General features: G+C 41.6%; 1 protein-coding gene across 1 annotated transcript in view; it reads right to left on the bottom strand.

Moving 5' to 3' along the window:
• Positions 1–18,262, bottom strand: part of adgb (androglobin) — a 40,544-nt gene extending 22,282 nt beyond the window's left edge. The window contains exons 1-17 of the mRNA XM_061052016.1: positions 18,155–18,262; positions 17,537–17,687; positions 17,296–17,388; positions 16,024–16,095; positions 15,568–15,744; positions 13,008–13,147; positions 10,984–11,070; positions 9,424–9,599; positions 7,587–7,663; positions 6,433–6,607; positions 5,917–6,010; positions 5,259–5,412; positions 2,868–2,913; positions 1,602–1,716; positions 1,404–1,467; positions 1,155–1,259; positions 6–114 (exon numbers count right to left, since the gene is read on the bottom strand). Of these exons, the coding sequence (XP_060907999.1) occupies positions 6–114; positions 1,155–1,259; positions 1,404–1,467; positions 1,602–1,716; positions 2,868–2,913; positions 5,259–5,412; positions 5,917–6,010; positions 6,433–6,607; positions 7,587–7,663; positions 9,424–9,599; positions 10,984–11,070; positions 13,008–13,147; positions 15,568–15,744; positions 16,024–16,095; positions 17,296–17,388; positions 17,537–17,687; positions 18,155–18,225 (1,906 nt within the window). The 5' untranslated portion in view covers positions 18,226–18,262. The remainder of the gene's footprint in view (positions 1–5; positions 115–1,154; positions 1,260–1,403; positions 1,468–1,601; positions 1,717–2,867; positions 2,914–5,258; positions 5,413–5,916; positions 6,011–6,432; positions 6,608–7,586; positions 7,664–9,423; positions 9,600–10,983; positions 11,071–13,007; positions 13,148–15,567; positions 15,745–16,023; positions 16,096–17,295; positions 17,389–17,536; positions 17,688–18,154) is intronic.
• Between the last annotated feature and the right edge of the window lie 530 nt (positions 18,263–18,792).

Here is an 18,792-nt window from a genome sequence, read left to right as displayed (position 1 = left end):
CTTACTCTCCTCGGCTGTCTCTCCCCAGAGGAGCAGAGGAGAGAAGCTGACGAGGATCTGTGAAGTTTGCAGGCTGTCCACACACAGGTAGTGAGTGCCTCTCACCTCTAGACACTGGGGAGACACACACACACACACACACACACACACACACACACACACACACACACACACACACACACACACACACACACACACACACACACACACACACACACACACACACACACACACACACACACACACACACACACACACTCATATGCTGGCTTTAGATTTCAGTTTGAAGGCAGACAAGGAAAATAACAAGTGTAAGAGGGGAAGAAGAGGAAGCCTTAGGGAGGGATGATGGATAAACTGATAGGAGGGTGGCTTAGTGAAAAACGAGCTGTAGAGAAATACAGAGGAAGAGAGTGAAAGATGGAACGGTAAGGAGAGGAAATAAGAAGATATAGGAAAAAAAGCTGAATAGGTTTAAGAGGCATTTGAAGTGACATCTGGATAGGAGAGGCCAAAAAGGTGAATTTAGCGTTGTAAGAAAAAGCGGCAGGTGAGAAAGACAAAGAAGGAGGGGTAAGAAAAGACAGATAGAGAACAAGAGGAGCAGGGGGGGGTTCAAATGTGGCTGGAATTACAAACAGACTCAGCAGTCTATACACACAAACACACACACACAAAGTTAGACAAGAACCTGGCTACACACTCATGCACACGGTCACTTCAGAGGTATGTTCATAGGATGCATGTGACAAAAACACACACTTATGAACAGCACGGGACATAAACTGTTGTTACTAAAGATTTTAGAGGTAGTGGTGCCATCAAAATAACAAAAATGTCCATTTGCCATGTTTTTTGTGTCATTTTTGCTTGGTTTTATACTGTTCCAAAGATCTACAGGTGGGAGTAGAAATGCAAACAGGTGTGATCAAAGGGAGAGGAAAAAACTGTAAGCTACCTGCACCTAACACATATTTTAGACCACAAGGTTTACAAAGAATTTGTTTTTAAAGACTTACACTGAATGGGGGAAAAAATTATTTACAAAAAATCTCAATAGGGCACCTGCAAGTGATGATGACTGAAAACTTTGTACAGGATTAGGTTGTATAGTAGAGGATGGTGTGCATGTCTGTGTGTTTTCTCGTGTATACCTCATGTCTTGATACAGCAGATGACACGCGGAGGGACCCAGTAGTAAGAGAGTGCGTAGATTCATTACAGGTGGGGCTTGTCGCAGTTTTGGGCAAGACAGTACTCTGTAGACACAAACACACTGAAATGAATAACAATATATGTGCTGACGGTAATTATTCAGAGCACCGACACATAGAGTCGTACGGGAATGCAGACATTTTTCATTTCTGTATGTTCTGTATGTTATTTCATGAAACATACTCTACCTTAAAATGAAATTTATGGACATGATGTGGGTAGATCTGTGGTTTATGGAAGACCAAGAGATTCCTGGGAAGAAAATATGAATACAGGATATTTTTAGCCTGATTAATAAAACCTGTATTTTGTTACTTCTTCAGCTTTTTCCAAATTGTATACATCAAAATGCAGTGCACAATTACACATGTGTGTGTTTGTCTCACTGAAAGCAGTTAGCAAAGTCCTCTAGGTCCACCCAGGTCTGCTGCAGGACAGATTTCAGCAAAGGACCAGAATGTTCCTCAGTAACTTGCTCCTTTGCTGCAGTTTTGGGGTGATCTGGAAGGAATTTTCAAAATCCAGATATAAGCATGACATTGTTTGTGATTAAGAAAGTATTTGTTAACATTATTCTCTGTGTAAAGCAGTAGGATTGCATTAGTCAGTCACTTAGCAATTAGATAAATGTCATTTAAAACTGCTTCTAAAAATGTGCAGCATCCAAACATAGGAAAAATATGTCCTTATAAAGCTGAGTAGCATTTGAGTAGACTGGTTGTTTTCATGCCACACTTAAGAGCTGTAGAAAAGCCTGTGAAATCTCCCGTTTTCAAAATGCTGCAAGTATCAAAAAGCCTTTCCTCTTGTGACTCATAGCAAGTTATCCTAGACTCAAATCATTATCTGAAACCTGGTGAGCCAAATTGGCCAAACTCCCACATAATGGCACAGTGTAAGCGCACATGCACATCCATACGCCCACTCGCTGACTCCCACAATCTCAATGCATGCAGAGCATAGCCATAGACACAAGCAGGCTAACAAACACTCCGCCCTAAAAGCGCACACACACACACACACACACACACACACACACACACACACACACACACACACACACACACACACACACACACACACACACACACACACACACACACACACACACACACACACACACACACACACACACACACACACACACACACACACACACACACACACAGTTGCTCTGCCCCCAAGCTCCTCTCAAAGCCAGATGTCTGATCAGAGAGCTGAGGCGGCGAGGGCCACTGGCTCTGCTGCTGAGCAATGGTGGTCCGCTAACTCAAACTGCAGGTGTTACTAAGCAACTAAACGGGGGCAGAGAGAAGGCAGGGAATTGGCTATTTGTCGTAATGCATGATTTCAGTCCCAATGTCTTTTAAGTGTCTTGGCAAACCAAAGGAGGTATTGAGAGAGAGAGATGGAGGGCGAGAGAAACAAATACTTGTGATCACATTTATCGAACTATGTTGCTCGGATGCTGCTTAAGTCAACCATTTATGAAGACTTTTTTCAACATCCTACCCCCAAAACTGAATTAACAAGCATCTACCCATTCTAGTAGCGTTTTTTTTTTACTGCCCTCATGTGGGGCTGTTTAGTTTTATAATAAAGTCTAGATTATTTTAATTTAGGGCCCAGCATCGCAGAGACACTGGTTTTACCATTTGAGTTGTCATCATCGTCCTTCTTCTTGTCCTCTGCAGTAACCTTAAGGGAAACAGGAAAAGAGAGATAGAGAGAGAGTGAGAAAGATAGTTAGAGAGAGCGGTTGATAGAGTTACACGGCCAGAGATCCGCCTCCACCCTCGAGTGATTTCATGCCAGCTGTGGCGTTGCACCATTTTCGCGAACACCCCGGGACACAAGACACGGTTTTAATGTGACAAGGGCTGCTCCTCTCCCGCTACAAAACACCACCAGGGAACAGCAGCGCTAATTTACTTCCCCCTGTCAGAGACAAATGAAGACTTATTACATTGTTTATCATGTTGTTCCTCTATTGGACTGATTTCATACTTGTCTGTCCAACACAAGAAAGAAATGAGTCATTATCACATTTTTCAAATATTATGTCAGAGCCAGGCAGGACATTGTGCCTGGAAACAGGACATGGATAATAAAGCTGGTTTCCACCAGATTATTCTGCTCTGAGTGAGAAACGTGTCTTTTTTTTCTGTAACTTAGAGCAACCCCAGCAAGACTTTTCTAATGAGTCAGAGTGAGTGTGTGTGTGTGTGTGAGTCATCACTTATTTGAATAAGTACCCGGAGACCCAGACAGACGGAAAGAGGCATTGTGACTAGAAGCACACTTGATCTCCTCTCGACGACAATAGCAACACTTTCATTCTAACCAAACATGTAAATGTGTGTGTCGCAAGGGTAGACAAGACTCTGAGTCGAGTACCAAAGCAAGCATGGTAGGTTCCGTCCGCCCACAGAATACCGTTTTATTAGATCTCTCACCTGTGTGTAGTAAGAGGACACTGAGACTGATGGATCTTACAGGCAAGGCTCTTGGGATTTAAGCTAGTACTTTCAGAGGAGAAAGCTTTTTATTTCACAGTGATCAAATCGTAGCCATGGGTTTGGAGGAAGAGGGGGCATTCTTTTAATCCCACACTTCATGGGGCTTTATTTCACACAGCCACAGTTAAGTCTCACAAATAGACTTCCACTATTTTCCCCTGAAGTGAATTTTAATTCACGTAAAAATAACATCTCTTTGTGTTTAGATTTCACAGGCACAATGAAATCCAATGTTTTCTTGGGCTTCTGTGAAATTTTGGAAGCTGTATTTCTCTGTTATTTGTAAATTAAACCATGGAGGTGATATGTTGATTTAGCGATTGTACAGATTTCAGGCATCTTATACAGTAGTTGAAACACCAAAGTTACACAGGAATCTAATTCTTTAACCGCCCTTTTGCTGAGTGAGTAGGCCATTGCAGGTATTAAACACCATGTGACACAACCTTCTACAATTCTAGGAGCTGCATAGACGGAGAGGTTAGTGCTGTCAGCGTAGGTTCAAAGAATCAGAGGGAGGGGACGAAACAGCAAAAAACTCCTACTCACTTGATGTACAGTCCCCGAACACATGACACACCATGTGCTCGCAAAGAGCCGGAACGCACATTAAATAAATAAAAATGTGGCACATGTATGACACACACACCACAACAGTGCACGTGCGCGCACACATCAAACGACACATCAAATTAGTGTGTCCATACCGCCCTAGCCCGGGCCGCTCTATAACTGGTCACTGTTACACAAGAGGGCGATTAATATGAACTCTATTTTTTCTCTGTATGCTAGGAGTGAAGTGTAATAATGAACCCCCCAGGAGGCGCAGACACTGATGGCTCACCATCTAATTGCACTGCTTTTTTCATCATCGCGGGTACACGACCTCTCCCTGTTTGAAACCCACGCGCCCCGCCGAACACCAGAGATCCTCTGCTTCCTGCGCCACTTTCATCTTTTCCTGTCCAACTGTCGCTTTCGATCCATTTTTCAGTCCCCCTTCTGTCTTATTCAATACAGTTGTCCCTCTCTCGTTATCCCTCGCTCTCTCTCTTTTTTTTCTAAGCTCATCTCTGTGTCCCTCTTGCTGCTAAAGCCCACCCTTCACATCCCTCTTTTGCTGGTGCTGTCTTTAGTGCAGATGTGCCCCTGGTCAGTGGTGGCATGGCTGGGAGACAACAGAAGTGACTTTGAGACTGGGGGATGGCAGCCTTGTTGTCACTGACACACACAGCTACCCGGGTGAGCCTTCAACTGCATATTTACAGGGGGGGGGGGGGGGTCAGTAGAGGAAATAACAAGAGGAGACAACTTTTTTTGGCTGGCTGTTATTATTCTAGTTTTTGAACATGTGGGATTTCGCTGGACTTCAGACACCCTCATAGCTATTAAAAAAAAAGACCTTAGGCAACCAGAATCAATGAAGGTTTTATATTAAACCAGAATCTCTCTTTATTATTAAACACACACATTGTGAATGTTTAAAATGACCTTTGTGCCCGAGCAAACAGAATCTCTATTTACCTTTATTGCATCTGTTGTGCCGTTCAGGGAGTTAGAGATGCATTCAGCTGCATCAGACTCGAGTCCTTCTTTGCGGTCTCTCTCCTCTCTCTCAGCAATACACACCAGCAGGGATCCATGGGAACGCCTCCTCTGAGCGCTCTGCTTGGCCTCTCTGACACACAAAGACACATTTTCATGCTGCATGTTAGAACGACATACGGCATCACATCATAGTCATGACGTACCCGCATCCCATCTCATGGCATTTTGAAGCAACACACTGTATCATCCACAGCATGAGTCATGCATGTCACATTATAGACATGGAATGACACTGGAACAGCCTTTCTATCGTAGCATTGCGTTGATGTATTTATATATGTGTGTGTGTGTGTGTGTGTGTATCACATTTTTCATTGCCCTGCTGCAGGGAGAAACATGGGAACAGATTTAGGGACAGAAAGAGGTTCAGGAAAGAGTGTGAGACTTTAGGATGTTTAACCAAAGCTAGTAACTTATTTTTTCACTTTCCTTCCTCCACAGTGAGTTCAGAGCACAGGTTAGCTATAGAAACATTAAATCCTCCACCAGCAACAACACAGTTACATGTGCAGAACAATAGAAGAATGCTCATCCTCTTTCATGTCTAAGTTTTAGATCATTTCTGTGTACGCACAGCTCCGGGATCGGGCCAACGCTGCTCTTGACACGGTAGGAGAGAAAAGGGCTGGCAACCTCTATGCACCACTCTGGTTTTGACAAAGGAAGCTCTACAATAAAGAGAAATGGAGAAAAAAAAAATCTCACACATCATGCCAACACTACTTTTTTTAACACTCTTACGCTTTTATATGCACTTTTTTGTTTCCCTCAGAGATCAGCTGATGTCAGATAAGCCTGAGCCAGCAGCTATTTTCATTACAGAAATATTGTAGCTATCCTCCACCTTTTTCTCATTTCAGCATGTGGTACTGTGTGCCCTCTGTACTGCAGCTTCTGAATCTCCTGCATTAGCACTCTCCTTTCTAGTCATATTTATTTATGAAATTCACCTACACTCTATCACATAATTTGTGATTTTTTTTTCATTTGTTTGATATCCTCCCCTGCATCCTCCTCCTGGTTTCCCCTTCACCACCTATCCTTCCAAATACTATTTTAACTCCTGCCTCCTTCTCAGTCTCTCACGCACTCCGTGGTTCATCAGAGACCACGATCTCCTTGCGCTGGCGGATGAGTTTCCATCGGGGCACAGGTGGAGGTTTGGGCGGTGCCTCCAGCTGGCATGCTCGGGTTCTGGTCAACAGGACGATATGGCTGTGCAGCAAGGAGAGACCGTACTGCCGCAGATACTCTGAGGAATTAGCCTGTGAGCAAGCATGTAGACAAATGCACAAAAATAAATATTCATCTAAACCCACTAATGAACATTTAAAGTGCATTTCCACCAACAAACCCTATATACTATCAAAAAAGGGGGATCTTCCTAAAGTTTCAAACGTGATATAACACCTCTATCAGAGGAGAATTCTGGAAACTGTCCACCAATTAGCCATAGCTTGTGTTTAAATTATAAAACAAGTGAGGCCTGTTGAGGAAACTCATCCAAGTAGAACACACCATGTCCCCAGGTCACAAGTACTATGTGTCATCTTCTTCACCCTCGTGTTGTTATAGGGCTTTTGTACATTTTCACGGTGACAAAAACAGTATTTTTAAAGAAGCTTAACATATGGATAGTTTTTTACATTAAGGGTGAAGGGTTTATGTGGGATTTAATTACGTGAAATTTTACAAGTCGAAAATGAATTTCTGGAGCGCTGGTGGCCGAGTGGTCCCGTGAGAGGCTCAAATCCGACCTGTGGCTTCTTTCCCGCATGTCATTCCCCACTCTCTCTCTCTCTCTCTCTCTCTCCACTCAATTTTCAACTCGATTCACTGTCCTGTCTCTCCAATAAAGGCCCAAAAATAAATCTTTGAAAAAAATGTTTATTAATATTTTTAATCAATGTGTTTCAACAAAAGTTTTTTTTAGCAAGAACAGCTACAGTATGTCATGGATAGACAGGTTTGCAGTTCCTCTACATAGCTTTGAAATGTGCCTGAAGACAGTCTTGCAGCCACACTTTGTATGCTAATGGACACAGCCACCCACTAGCAGGTTATAGGCCTTCACAATCACATCATCATGTGTTGTCCTCATTAGCAGTCACTTAATATTGCACAACTCATAATCCATTTGTCTGGTTTAACATTTGTTGATTTGCACTTTTGATAACCTATTTATCTTGATTAATTACACACAATGGATGAAGCCAGAGAGGAGGAGGAGAGAGGAAGACTTACCATTTGTCCAAACCCAAAGGAATTATTATGTGGATGGACGGGGTAAAAGCTGGCACACACCACTACCTCAGGGGTACCTGGGAAACACACACATCAAGACTAACGTAATATGCAAACTTCAACAATAAACACACAACATAAAAAAATCGATATACTTGAACTGATTGACTAACATTGCAGACCTCACCTTGACACAATAAAGATTAGTTAAACTTAGAGATGCCAATGAAAATGAAGCTGATTTAGGTTTTATTTCTTGATATAAAGTGAACCCCTGGTGATGTGTAAGCACTATTGGCCTCCACAGGTATACATAAGACAACAAGAGAATATCCACTGGTTATCTCTGGAGCTCCCTGCCCCCTATAGTGCATCTTAAGAGTATATCATATACGAAGCACATGGGCCAGAAGACATGGAAAATCAATTTGAGGGACCATAGTGAAGATAGATGGGAGCACCGCTAGACTAATAAAAAGGCTTCACATTAAGAATTGAACAGAAAAGTGGTTCTCTCACTGCATAGTGATTTATGCATTTCAATGTATGCATTTCAATGAAAGAATGTGGTGAGCAGGGAAACAGAGACAGGGAAAGATTGTGTGGGTCTCTGGTGTTTTGCATTTAAGTTTCCTTGTGCAGTAATGTTATTATGAAGTATAAGCACTTTGTGTATGCATGTTATTGCATCATGTTAATATACTCAAGACTTCAATTATTGTGAATAAACGTGATCACAAGAGAAACTAAGGGGCAGATGGCTGTCACAAAGAGCAGGTAAGAGCAAGTAATACTTTATTGATGTGTTTGATTGAGTTCATAATATTCATTTAATACAAATCATACTGAACATTGTTTTAATTTTACACCCGTAAGTTCAGCTTGTTTCTGTTATCCTACGCAGGGTTTGTGGATGAAAAATGCTAGACTATTCCTAGTGTGATCAGCATTGTTAAGGATGATCCTACCCTTTTGTTTAAGAATTTTCAATTAAAACTGAAGAGTTCAACCTTGAAAATAATGTTTAATCTCTGTACCTAAATGACCTGAGACAACTTCAAGCCACACACTCTTTTTCTGACGACATCATTCAATCCTGCTTCCGTCACACAACCACACTTGCCTTGGGAGACTCTCCTGCCCTGAGGGAACACCAAATAATTCACCCTGCCACTGCTCCCTCTGCTGGTTTATTTATAGTCCACCGCACACACATTAACGCTCCCTGCGCTCCATTATACATGAGCTTGGGAAAACAGGAAGTGATGCTTGAAACAACAGGAAAGGGGCAGTGGGGCGCCAGCCCACATGAGAACAGAAATGGATGTATTTTGCAATAGGGCACAAAGTGACCTTAGGCCTGCAGCTTGTCCCAGTGCTAACGTTAATCACAAAGCTATACTATGAATGTTGCAAAGGTGCATGTGTTATGACTGCTATATGAGAATCACATAGAAAGGAATCATTGATAAGTGCGAGTTTCTGTAGGACAATGAAATATTCATTCTCATGCTCCATACTAGTTAAATTATGGATGCAGGGAGGAAAATAGTGACATACACACACTGTGCATTCACATACATGCGTACAAAAGGTATAGTGTGGTCCTGCACATACAAGACATAAAACACAACATATGGTTTCCAAACAAGCCGTTGATAAATGAATAAGCTGTAGTGCGTACCAATCATCACGACCTAATGGATGATTGATTTAATTGACTCGCTCAATTAAATGTGCAAGCAGAGTGTGTAATGGAGATGTATGTTCAGTATGCGTTTGTGGCTCTCTGCGTGACTGTGTGTGTTTGTGGGTGAGACTGTGACACCATTCAGACCTTCACTTTTCTTTGGCTCATGCAGCGACGGACTCCTGCTGTCATTAAGGCTGGATTCTCTCCCTGCAGCTGGATCTGCAGTCTGAGGCTTCACCTCCGGTACACTCTCATCTGGATGTGTAAATATCGGGATGCTGTCTTGTAAGAATTCCCAGGTTTCCCCCACATACATAGACCTGAGTGGAGTAGAAATAATGTTTATATTTACGACAGGCTACAAGAATTAAAGAATTGCTCTTGCATTTGAAAAATAATCTTCTTTTCTTTTAAACTTCATGTGGTAGAGGTTAGTATCTTTTTGAGCTGGTTTTGAAATATCGTTTGTCTATTCATCAGGTGGCGTTAATACGCCTGTTTGAAATGCCTAACTGAGATTGTCTTCCTGATATAAAATCAGATTTTAGTGCAAGTATGAAAGAACTATCTCTGGCCAAAGCTGTTTTTGTAAACTGGTACTGGGATTAATGCTTGAGAGAGTGATCCAGTAATGCTTTCCTGTTTGTTGAGGAATATCTTTTTGTTACATCACTGTTTCCCTTATAAGTGTTTATCTATCTCATCTGAGTGCCATTCTGATTTTTTATACATAAATAGATGAAATGACCTCATCATATTCAGCTACAACACTGCCACTATCAGATAAGGTAAACTGTTTTTGCACTGTCTCTCTTGGACCTGAGTCAGTTGTTGATTCTTTCCGTCACTTTCTTGTTTTCTATTTGTGAAAAAAAGCTGATGGAGGTCTTTATATCAGCATTTCTGTCTGGCTGGAAAATAGAGCACATCATTCAATCTTCTCTCTACTTCACCACACACAAGTTTTTACAGAAGGTACTCCAAGCTTATTTGAACAACGCGTTTCATACAAAAAGCCAATTCAAAGTGCTTAAAATTACGTATTTAAGCTTTTATAAAACAACATCAAAATTTGAAATAATAAATCAAATAACAGAGAAAACTGAAGCTTCACTGCACAAACATATTATTTTTTTAAAGTTTACCCCAAAGAGAGGGATGAGCAGTCTTAAAATTCAGACAACCTTACAAAATAGTTCCTGCTATAATACTTGTTAGCTTGTTTGCAGTAGAAGGTGACAGCAGAAGGAAGTTATGATGAATCAGAGCAGAACTTTTTCCTTCTTTTAAATACGTCTCAGTTTTAAGCCAAGTGGTCAAGCAGTATTTGTTTCTTTCTTCCAAACTATTGCTTTATCATGACTCGTGATCATGGCATGTGACTGCCCATATTTTTGTAGAGAGATACATTTCTCTGCTCGATGTTGAAACACTGTCTGGTATAGAATAGTACCCTCAAGAGGAAGTGATATGCAGCCAGCTTGTCAGATTGTGTGAGTTTGTTCAGTGCCCACAGTAGCTGTAGCTCTATAACATGGATTAGATGCTCTCTGTTATTCTTACTCTGTTTTCTTTTTTGAAAGAGGAGAAATAAAAGAGAGAATGTCAATTCCAATATGAAAGACACAACAAAGGGAGAAATATATGGGGGAAAATTAGAACAAGAGTTGCAGAAGGCAGAGGTGTAAACATCATTGAACTTACTTTAGAGGGCTGATTTCTGGGATCCAGCCGGTAAGAATGTGGATGAAGGTGAACTCCCCTATCTCACCATGGTGCTCTGATACTACACTAAGAAAACCAACACACACACACACACACACACACACACACACACACACACACACACACACACACACACACACACACACACACACACACACACACACACACACACACACACACACACACACACACACACACACACACACACACACACACACACACACACACACACACACACTGTTTTAGAAAATATGCTACAACCTAGAGACTAATCATCCATAGTGGCACTGGCACTGTTATCAAAACAGACTTGTTATGAATCATGATGTTAAATTGTACATTATGTACTTGACATTCAAGAGTGTGCACTCATGGCAATGTTTTGCCAGGCAAATTAGAACAAATTAACTATATGTTACTTTTTCTGTCCCTGTGTCTTTATTTCCCATCACGTTCAGGAATGAAGCCAGTTTAAACAGCAATAATTACTGACCTCCATGAGCTGGAAATATCATCTTTTCTCAAGAAAATGTGTACTACTGAAGGACTACAGATACTCAAACTGACAACATCTTTACCAGCCTGTTCTTAAACTACTCTCTATGTGACTGAATGACAAGGACACATTTCACATTTCAGTTTCTGCTCTACAGTTACACATTTGTCTTGTGTGTTTTGCAAGTATTATTTAAATCTCTAGAACTGATTTTGAGAAAAGGTGTGAGCATGCATGTATTCTGTGAACAAAAATGTTCAGCTGAAACAGTAGCTGCAGCAGTTCTAATTGGTCCTTTTGGGATCCTGTAGCCAACCTGTACAGTCCACAGTGATGATACTCAAGGAAGTGTAATCCACACAGCTGAAACAATAATGCCATACCTCATAACCACGGGAAAAAATAATACTCAGCAAGGAGCCTTCAAATTCCATTTTTTATTCAATAAAAGGACTACCGAACTCCCAGCAGACTTCTAGGAAAAAAAGTTAGGTGCCAGTTCAGTACGGAGAACTTTCACTACGACTTATAAATGATTCAACAGGAGAGCGGCTCCTTTGTTTCCTGTCTGGGATGAAACATTTATACCTCGACCTTCTGTAGACACTGCAACAGCCACCTTTACCACACGCCATGTTGCCCCATCACAGACACGCACATCGTCTGTCTGTCACCAAATTCAGCACAGCCCGAGGCAGGTGAAGGTTTGGCTGAGTCAGCGAAAGACACTCTGTGGGGGCCCTGCAGGTGTTTGAGCTTTAAATGGTGTTGTTCACCTCATTAGGTACGTTTATGTATATTTCATGGATTTCTTCCCACATTGTGTTATTTGTTCTACTTTGTGCTCCTCTGTGATTGTTCCACTGGGGCAAATAAACTCATTTGAATTGAATTCTCCATCAGTGTGTGCTGTTCCAGTGGCTTTCTTAAAGTAAGATACACTGTTATATACCTGGAAGAAGATTAACTCTTCAGATCTCCTACTTTTTGCATGAAGCGTTTGTGCTCTGAGAAGAAAAGCGCTGCCCGTCTGTCTCTATGACAACAGTTTGTTGGCAACGGCCGCTGTATGATCGACACAGCTCCATTCCTTTGTACTGCAAGTTTGATATTTGAGATCATTTTTTACCCTAGCAGACACGGAGCGAAGAGGATTTGGGTACAAGATACAATCTGTAGTAGGCTTAAATACAGGGAATATCTTACATTTGGAAAAGAGCGCCGGTGACGTCAATAGCGCCTTTCTGAAAAGTTGAAAGATTTTCAACTTGAGCGTTCCGAGCGGCCGCACAAAAATGGCATAGCGCTTGTAAAAAAAGACGCTTGGCCCTGCGTTTTTCATCCAGGTGGCTGAAGCTCTCTACCTACTGAAAACAACTGAAAAAAGACACTGGCACTGGGAAAAAAATCGCTAGGTGGACACAGGGCCTTAAACAACTATATTTCAACACCTTGGGGGATACCTGAGATGCTTACAAAGATTCTGTTGGAAGCTACAGTAACTCACTTTGTGTTGGCCACTTTAATGAGAGCCTTAGCCAACAACATAGGCCAAAGCTCTGACTGACAGGTGGAGGCAGGGAGAAGCAACTTGTTTTCTCCATCAAATGGCAAGGAATCATCTACTGTGATCTTCCGCCAACAACCCTGAAAGCAAAGGAGAAAGATTCAGTATGTGGAGATGATAGTGTATAACAATAAAAAAAGGCTGTAAGAATCAAAACACCAAAGAAATTAGACTGTCCTAAATCTGTTTAGATTTTATACAGACTGTAGCAATCCATGTCATTCGGCAAAAGCAAGGTTTGACCTTTAGTTGGAAACACATTTATATGCTTTCTTGGCAAAAGTCAGATGAAAATCAATACCAATCTCATGGCTCTGGGCTACAGCCAGCAGCAGATATCAACAAGCTAAGGAGGCCTTGTCCCGGCAGCAGAAGCCAGGCTCTCAAGTAGACAGAGCTCTCTTCAGCCAGGTGATCTAGCACTACAACCACCCGTTGTCTCTGACGCCCAGCCACCACCATCGGACTTTGTCGTCCCCACAACCACCGCCATCCTCATTCATGCACGGCCTGCTCCGACCTCCACCTCAGCGGCAAGGAAGTGTGGACAAGAGGAACGCGAGGAATACAAAGGAGAAATCTTTCCTGCATATTATCCCGTATGCTCTTTTGTAAAGCATCTCGAGGTAACACTTGTTATGAATTGGCGCTATACAAATAATGATTGATTGATGATATCTTAGCTAAGCATCAGGAGTGGAAACAGTAGGAAACAGCTAGCCTTTCGCATTAGTTTGATTCTTGAGAAAAACAGAGAGGAGAAAAACGACTAATTGACCAGGGGTTTGCTGCCAGGATGTTTTTTATTTTGCTTCCTATATCAAGCCGAGCAAAATTCAAACTTTCCTTTAACGTGTAGTATCTTCAATACACCACAAACACAAAATATGGTACGTAATTATTTTGCATAATTTTCTTGTGTGTTGCAAACTAATAAAGCTGATAGAAAAATGATCAACCTCTTTTGATTTTTAATGTGACTTGGAATGGCACAAGTGGAAAAATGTGTTTCTAATAATTTTCATAAAAAGTTATACTGTTCACTGCTGTGCAATTACTACAAGACATAGCTATAAGCCCAGAGAGAGATCCCCCCCCCCCCCCCCGTAAAAATCCAATACATACAGTAGCTCAACACATTTTCTTCAACCTATTGTCTTTATAATGCAACACGTCTCATAACATGAGCTGCCTTATTCATGCGTCTTAGCATCCTGATTGGTGTCAGAGCCTGTTACATGCTGTCTGTGTGGTGGTCTGTCTATGGCCGTCTGGGGGAGTTTCACACTGCTTGTAAGAAAAAGCAACACAAGCAGGTGATAATCTGACTGACTGCGCACAGCTGTGCCTCTCCTTATCTATCAGAGAAGTGTTCAAAAGCAGTGCAAGCCTCCGAAGAGTCCCGGTAAGCACACTGACACACTCCTTTTCTTGGATGTTCTTCTACTTTCTTGTCACAGCGTCCCTCTGAGGAGAAGCTCTGTGTGCGCGCAGACGGGGTAAAATAGAGTGCAAGAGGGCAAGTTAGGAAAGGAAACAGAAGAAAGGAAGAAAAGGGAGAGAGACAGAGTAAAAGGATGAGAAAGACAGGGTGGTATGAGAGGTATATGAATGAGAGACTAATGGGGAAAAGATCATATGAGCAGGGGGAAAAACAGGTAGCCTATGAGCAACAAAAGGCGAGGAAATTACAAGGAGGGGGTTGGGTGCTTAATGCCATCTCAACAACCATCTGTTAGCGTGCTATGGTTGGCACGGGGACTGCTGCCTACAACCGTGTCATGCCAGTTTGTCAAGGCGAGAGTCACAGTGTTACAGAACACCATCAGTTTTTGCTCCGTCTTTTCTTCTCTCTCTCTTACTGACCCACATTCTTGTGCCCGAAGAAGAAGAAGTCCCCTTTTCTGAGATGAACTGACAGTATGATAGAGCTCCCACTAATTAGAGATCTGTGGCAAGGAACGGGCATACGGAGACTTGTCGACAAGCAACTTTAAAATGTCCAATCTAAGGCATTACATCATTTTGAGGTAAAACTCCTTGAAATGTTTACAAATAATGAACACGACTGGCACAACAGTGCATAAAGCCCTCTCAGGGTGGTGCCTGCTCTCATGGTCTCACTGGATGTAGATACACAACTTGAGCCTAGCTCTCTGAGAAGCAGCTGACTCCTGTTAAGCCCTATCTATTCATCAGGCAGTGTATGAAGCCCAGCCACTTTTGGCAACAGCAGTGAGACTGATTGATTTGAGCTCTGAGTGGATAAGACTTTTTCATCCCTTCCCCCTTCCAAGCATCAGTCCTTCCTCGTTCCCCTCTCATCTTCTGCATCCTATGGGGTCTGATGAGGAATACACTGCAATCGTATGCCATGCATTGCATCAAGTATAACGGGAATAATTAACAAACAGGTATTTTTATACAGCTGTTTTTTTACATCTGCAGGGATGTGTGCTTTATTCGTATGTTTGGGTAGATTTGTGTGCATCGTGCTCACCATCCAGTAGAGTTTGACAGCGTACTTCCCATAGTTGTTGTAGTGTGGCACATGACCTTTCACGACCTTACACAGTGAGTAGATGTGCTCCCAAGGTCTCCAGCCATGCCCAGCTGTAGATGTGCTGCCGTGCAGAGTCCAAACAATATAGATCTCACTGATGATCCACCTCATCAGCTTGACAGAAGATTGAGGAGAGAAGGGAAGGAAAAAGTAATCACAGATCTAACAACTCAAAGCCAATCTTTAAATCTATCTGCTGAATCACTACTTATCAGATCTATCATTCACAGAATCAATAGGGCATTGTGTTACCCAGGTCTAATTCATTTCTGTCAGTCAAACGTCAACATGTCGGACGTCTAAATTACGGCATCCAAGGGCTGATCAATGCTGGTTAGCAGAAAGTCAGTGCAGTCTTCAATTGAAAAGTAGAGAAAACTGTTCAAAGCTAACCTCACTGCAGGTCAGGTGATCATTGGAGGAGATCAGGTCGAAGGATGTTTGATTTTCAACAACTGTGAGACCCTGAAATGAAACACAGATTGGAACATTCGCCCCTTTTACAGTCAGATGAACTTTCTGCACTCACAAATCCCTAAACTTCAGAATATCAGAGTAACATGTCTCCTGTTCAAAATAGACACACGTATATGCCCTACTTAGTGCTTTTTATTATATCCTGGGCCTACTGGTGTAACCTCGCCATGATACCCTCAACATTGTGTCTGTGATGAATACTTCACGACCGAGTTAATAGACTCAGCCATGTAACTAATTAAAAATGAATTACTGGGTCAGGGGATAGTGAGAACGATCAATTATGTTAGTCACAGGGTTTTTTAAATTGTCACAGCCTCTCTGTAAGTGTGAACCAATCTTTGAAATATTCTCCCAATCAGTCTGTAACATCGACGTCGATTTATTTTGAAACCGCAAACTTCTGTGTGCTGACTAAGAGAGAGTTTCACAGTAGAGCTGTAACCTGCATCTGCACGGCTGATGGCTTTTGTGATTAGAGTTCCTCTTGTATGAAATTAATGAAATGCTTTCGACATCTTGAGGGAAAATGCGAGGACTAATTCAGAAAGCAGGAAGCTTGCAGTAATTGCCCAATTCTGCACCAAGAGAGGGTAACTGAAAAGTGGAGTGATGCAATTAAAACTTTGTTGGAGGCGAATAGAGAGCATATTTCCTTAACTACATTTCACACTGTGTGGCAGAGAAATGCACTTTGTTAATACATGTAATGCTGCAACCAACAGCTACTTATCAATCTTTTTTTATAAGGAATTGAATTATTTAGCCTGTGCAAGCCCATGAAGCCTATTTGACCTTAAGTCTAAAATAAAAATTGTAAAGGCAACACAACCACGAGAGGCTACAGGGAGCTAATAAGGGCTTGAAATTCATTATGTGTTGTAGTTCCATGACCTTACATGAATTTAATATAAAATTATATAGGAGGGAGCGGAAAGAACAGTTAAGGAGAAAGTGAAACCAAAAGCTTTAGAATTAATTGAAACAAAATGTGTGATCTATGAAGATTTTTGTATACTCACACAGTGCATGTGCTGGCTCCTTGACATGTATTTGAAAAGCAACATAGTGAGCAATAGTAATTTATGTTTAATACACATGGACCAATGTACTCATTTGGGCCAGTAGAAGTTTGACAACTTCTTCCCCTAAGACGATTTGCCATTAATATAGAGGCATGAAGGTTACCTTGTTGACAACCAACTCTGTAGCACGCTTCCAGGTGTGCACTTTCAAAGATAAAGGCAGGGAAATTTTTCCCTCAGGGTCTTCAAAAAATGGCTGAAGACAAAAGCATACAAACATGAAATACAGACACAATGTATAAAGAATCATAATATTTCCAATACACTGCACCGTTCGGTATATTTGCTGTTAACAAATAAAATAATTATGTTTCAATTCAAATTGTTTAAATCTCCAGATTTACCGCATTTGGACTCCTGCTTGTCTTTCCATCTTCAGGTCCTTTGCTTGAGTCCCATTTCTCTTTGTTGACTTCTGCGTCACTCCACTCTGGCCACATGGGGAATCTGCATCCTCCTAGGCTCTGAGAGGAAGTGGCTGCTCGGGAAACTGCACTGCAATGATGACACATTGACGCTATTCACTACATTTGTTCTTGGCTTCCCTTTTGTAATATATTTAGCGTCAACATTAGTTATCTCAGTGCCACAGTGTCACCCTGGAGTAAACTGATCAAATTCCTGTTTTCTCTATTATAGCTTGAGCGATAGATAGATAGATAGATAGATAGATAGATAGATAGATAGACAGATAGACAGACAGACAGACAGACAGATGGATCGGTAGGTAGGTAGGTAGGTAGGTAGGTAGGTAGATAGATAGATAGACAGACAGACAGACAGACAGACAGATAGCTAGATAGACAGATAGATAGATAGCTAGATAGATAGATAGATAGATAGATAGATAGATAGATAGATAGATAGATAGACAGATTTGCTAGCGTAGCTCTTCTGATGTCGTTTTTGCTAATGTCAAAGCTAATCGGCTGACCTTAATTATTGCTGATAACCAAACTCACTCTGTCTGTCGCTCGGATAAAGACACTTTGCTGGAGGTGGACTCCTTTTTCTTTGGTGTTGCCTTGGACATTGTACTAGCTCAGCGTAATAATTTAACAAGATAAGTTGCAGACACACGAGTACCCTTCCCCGGTAGCGTTTGTTTGGGTTTGGCCTGTGCTCTTAAAAGTTTGTTGGTTGCTAGGCGACGTAGCTTCACATGGGCGGGGTCTGAACGACAGTGTCACTAGTTGCCAGAGAGGAAGGATTTCCTTTCCAAACCTCTATTTACAGGAAGTTACTCAACCTCGGAAAGTACTTACCTTGAAATAAACATGTGGTCTTAATGTGCAGAAGCGCTTTGCATTCATCAAAGAAATAAAATCAGACACATTATCTCGTTATTGTGAGGTATTTTCTCATAATAATGAGATTTCGTTCCGTAGCTAATGTGTGCAGCTGAAAATGTAGTTTGTTTGAATAAAAAATACAAAACCTCATACTGTGCTGAAGGGTGGTACCTTTAAAGCCTTTCACAGATTGTATTTGCCTGATGGCCTAGGTATTGAATTGCATTGTATTGCCCCTCAAGTCACCATGTGATACACACATGGTTCATAGAACAGCGTCCAGAGAATCATTGAGAAAAAAAAAACAG

The sequence above is a fragment of the Labrus mixtus genome, chromosome 12, assembly GCF_963584025.1.
Source record: "Labrus mixtus chromosome 12, fLabMix1.1, whole genome shotgun sequence".
NCBI classification, from domain to species: Eukaryota; Metazoa; Chordata; class Actinopteri; order Labriformes; family Labridae; genus Labrus; species Labrus mixtus.
The sequence above is the reverse complement of the archived record's forward strand: the minus strand, read 5'-3'. Positions and strand labels throughout refer to the sequence as shown.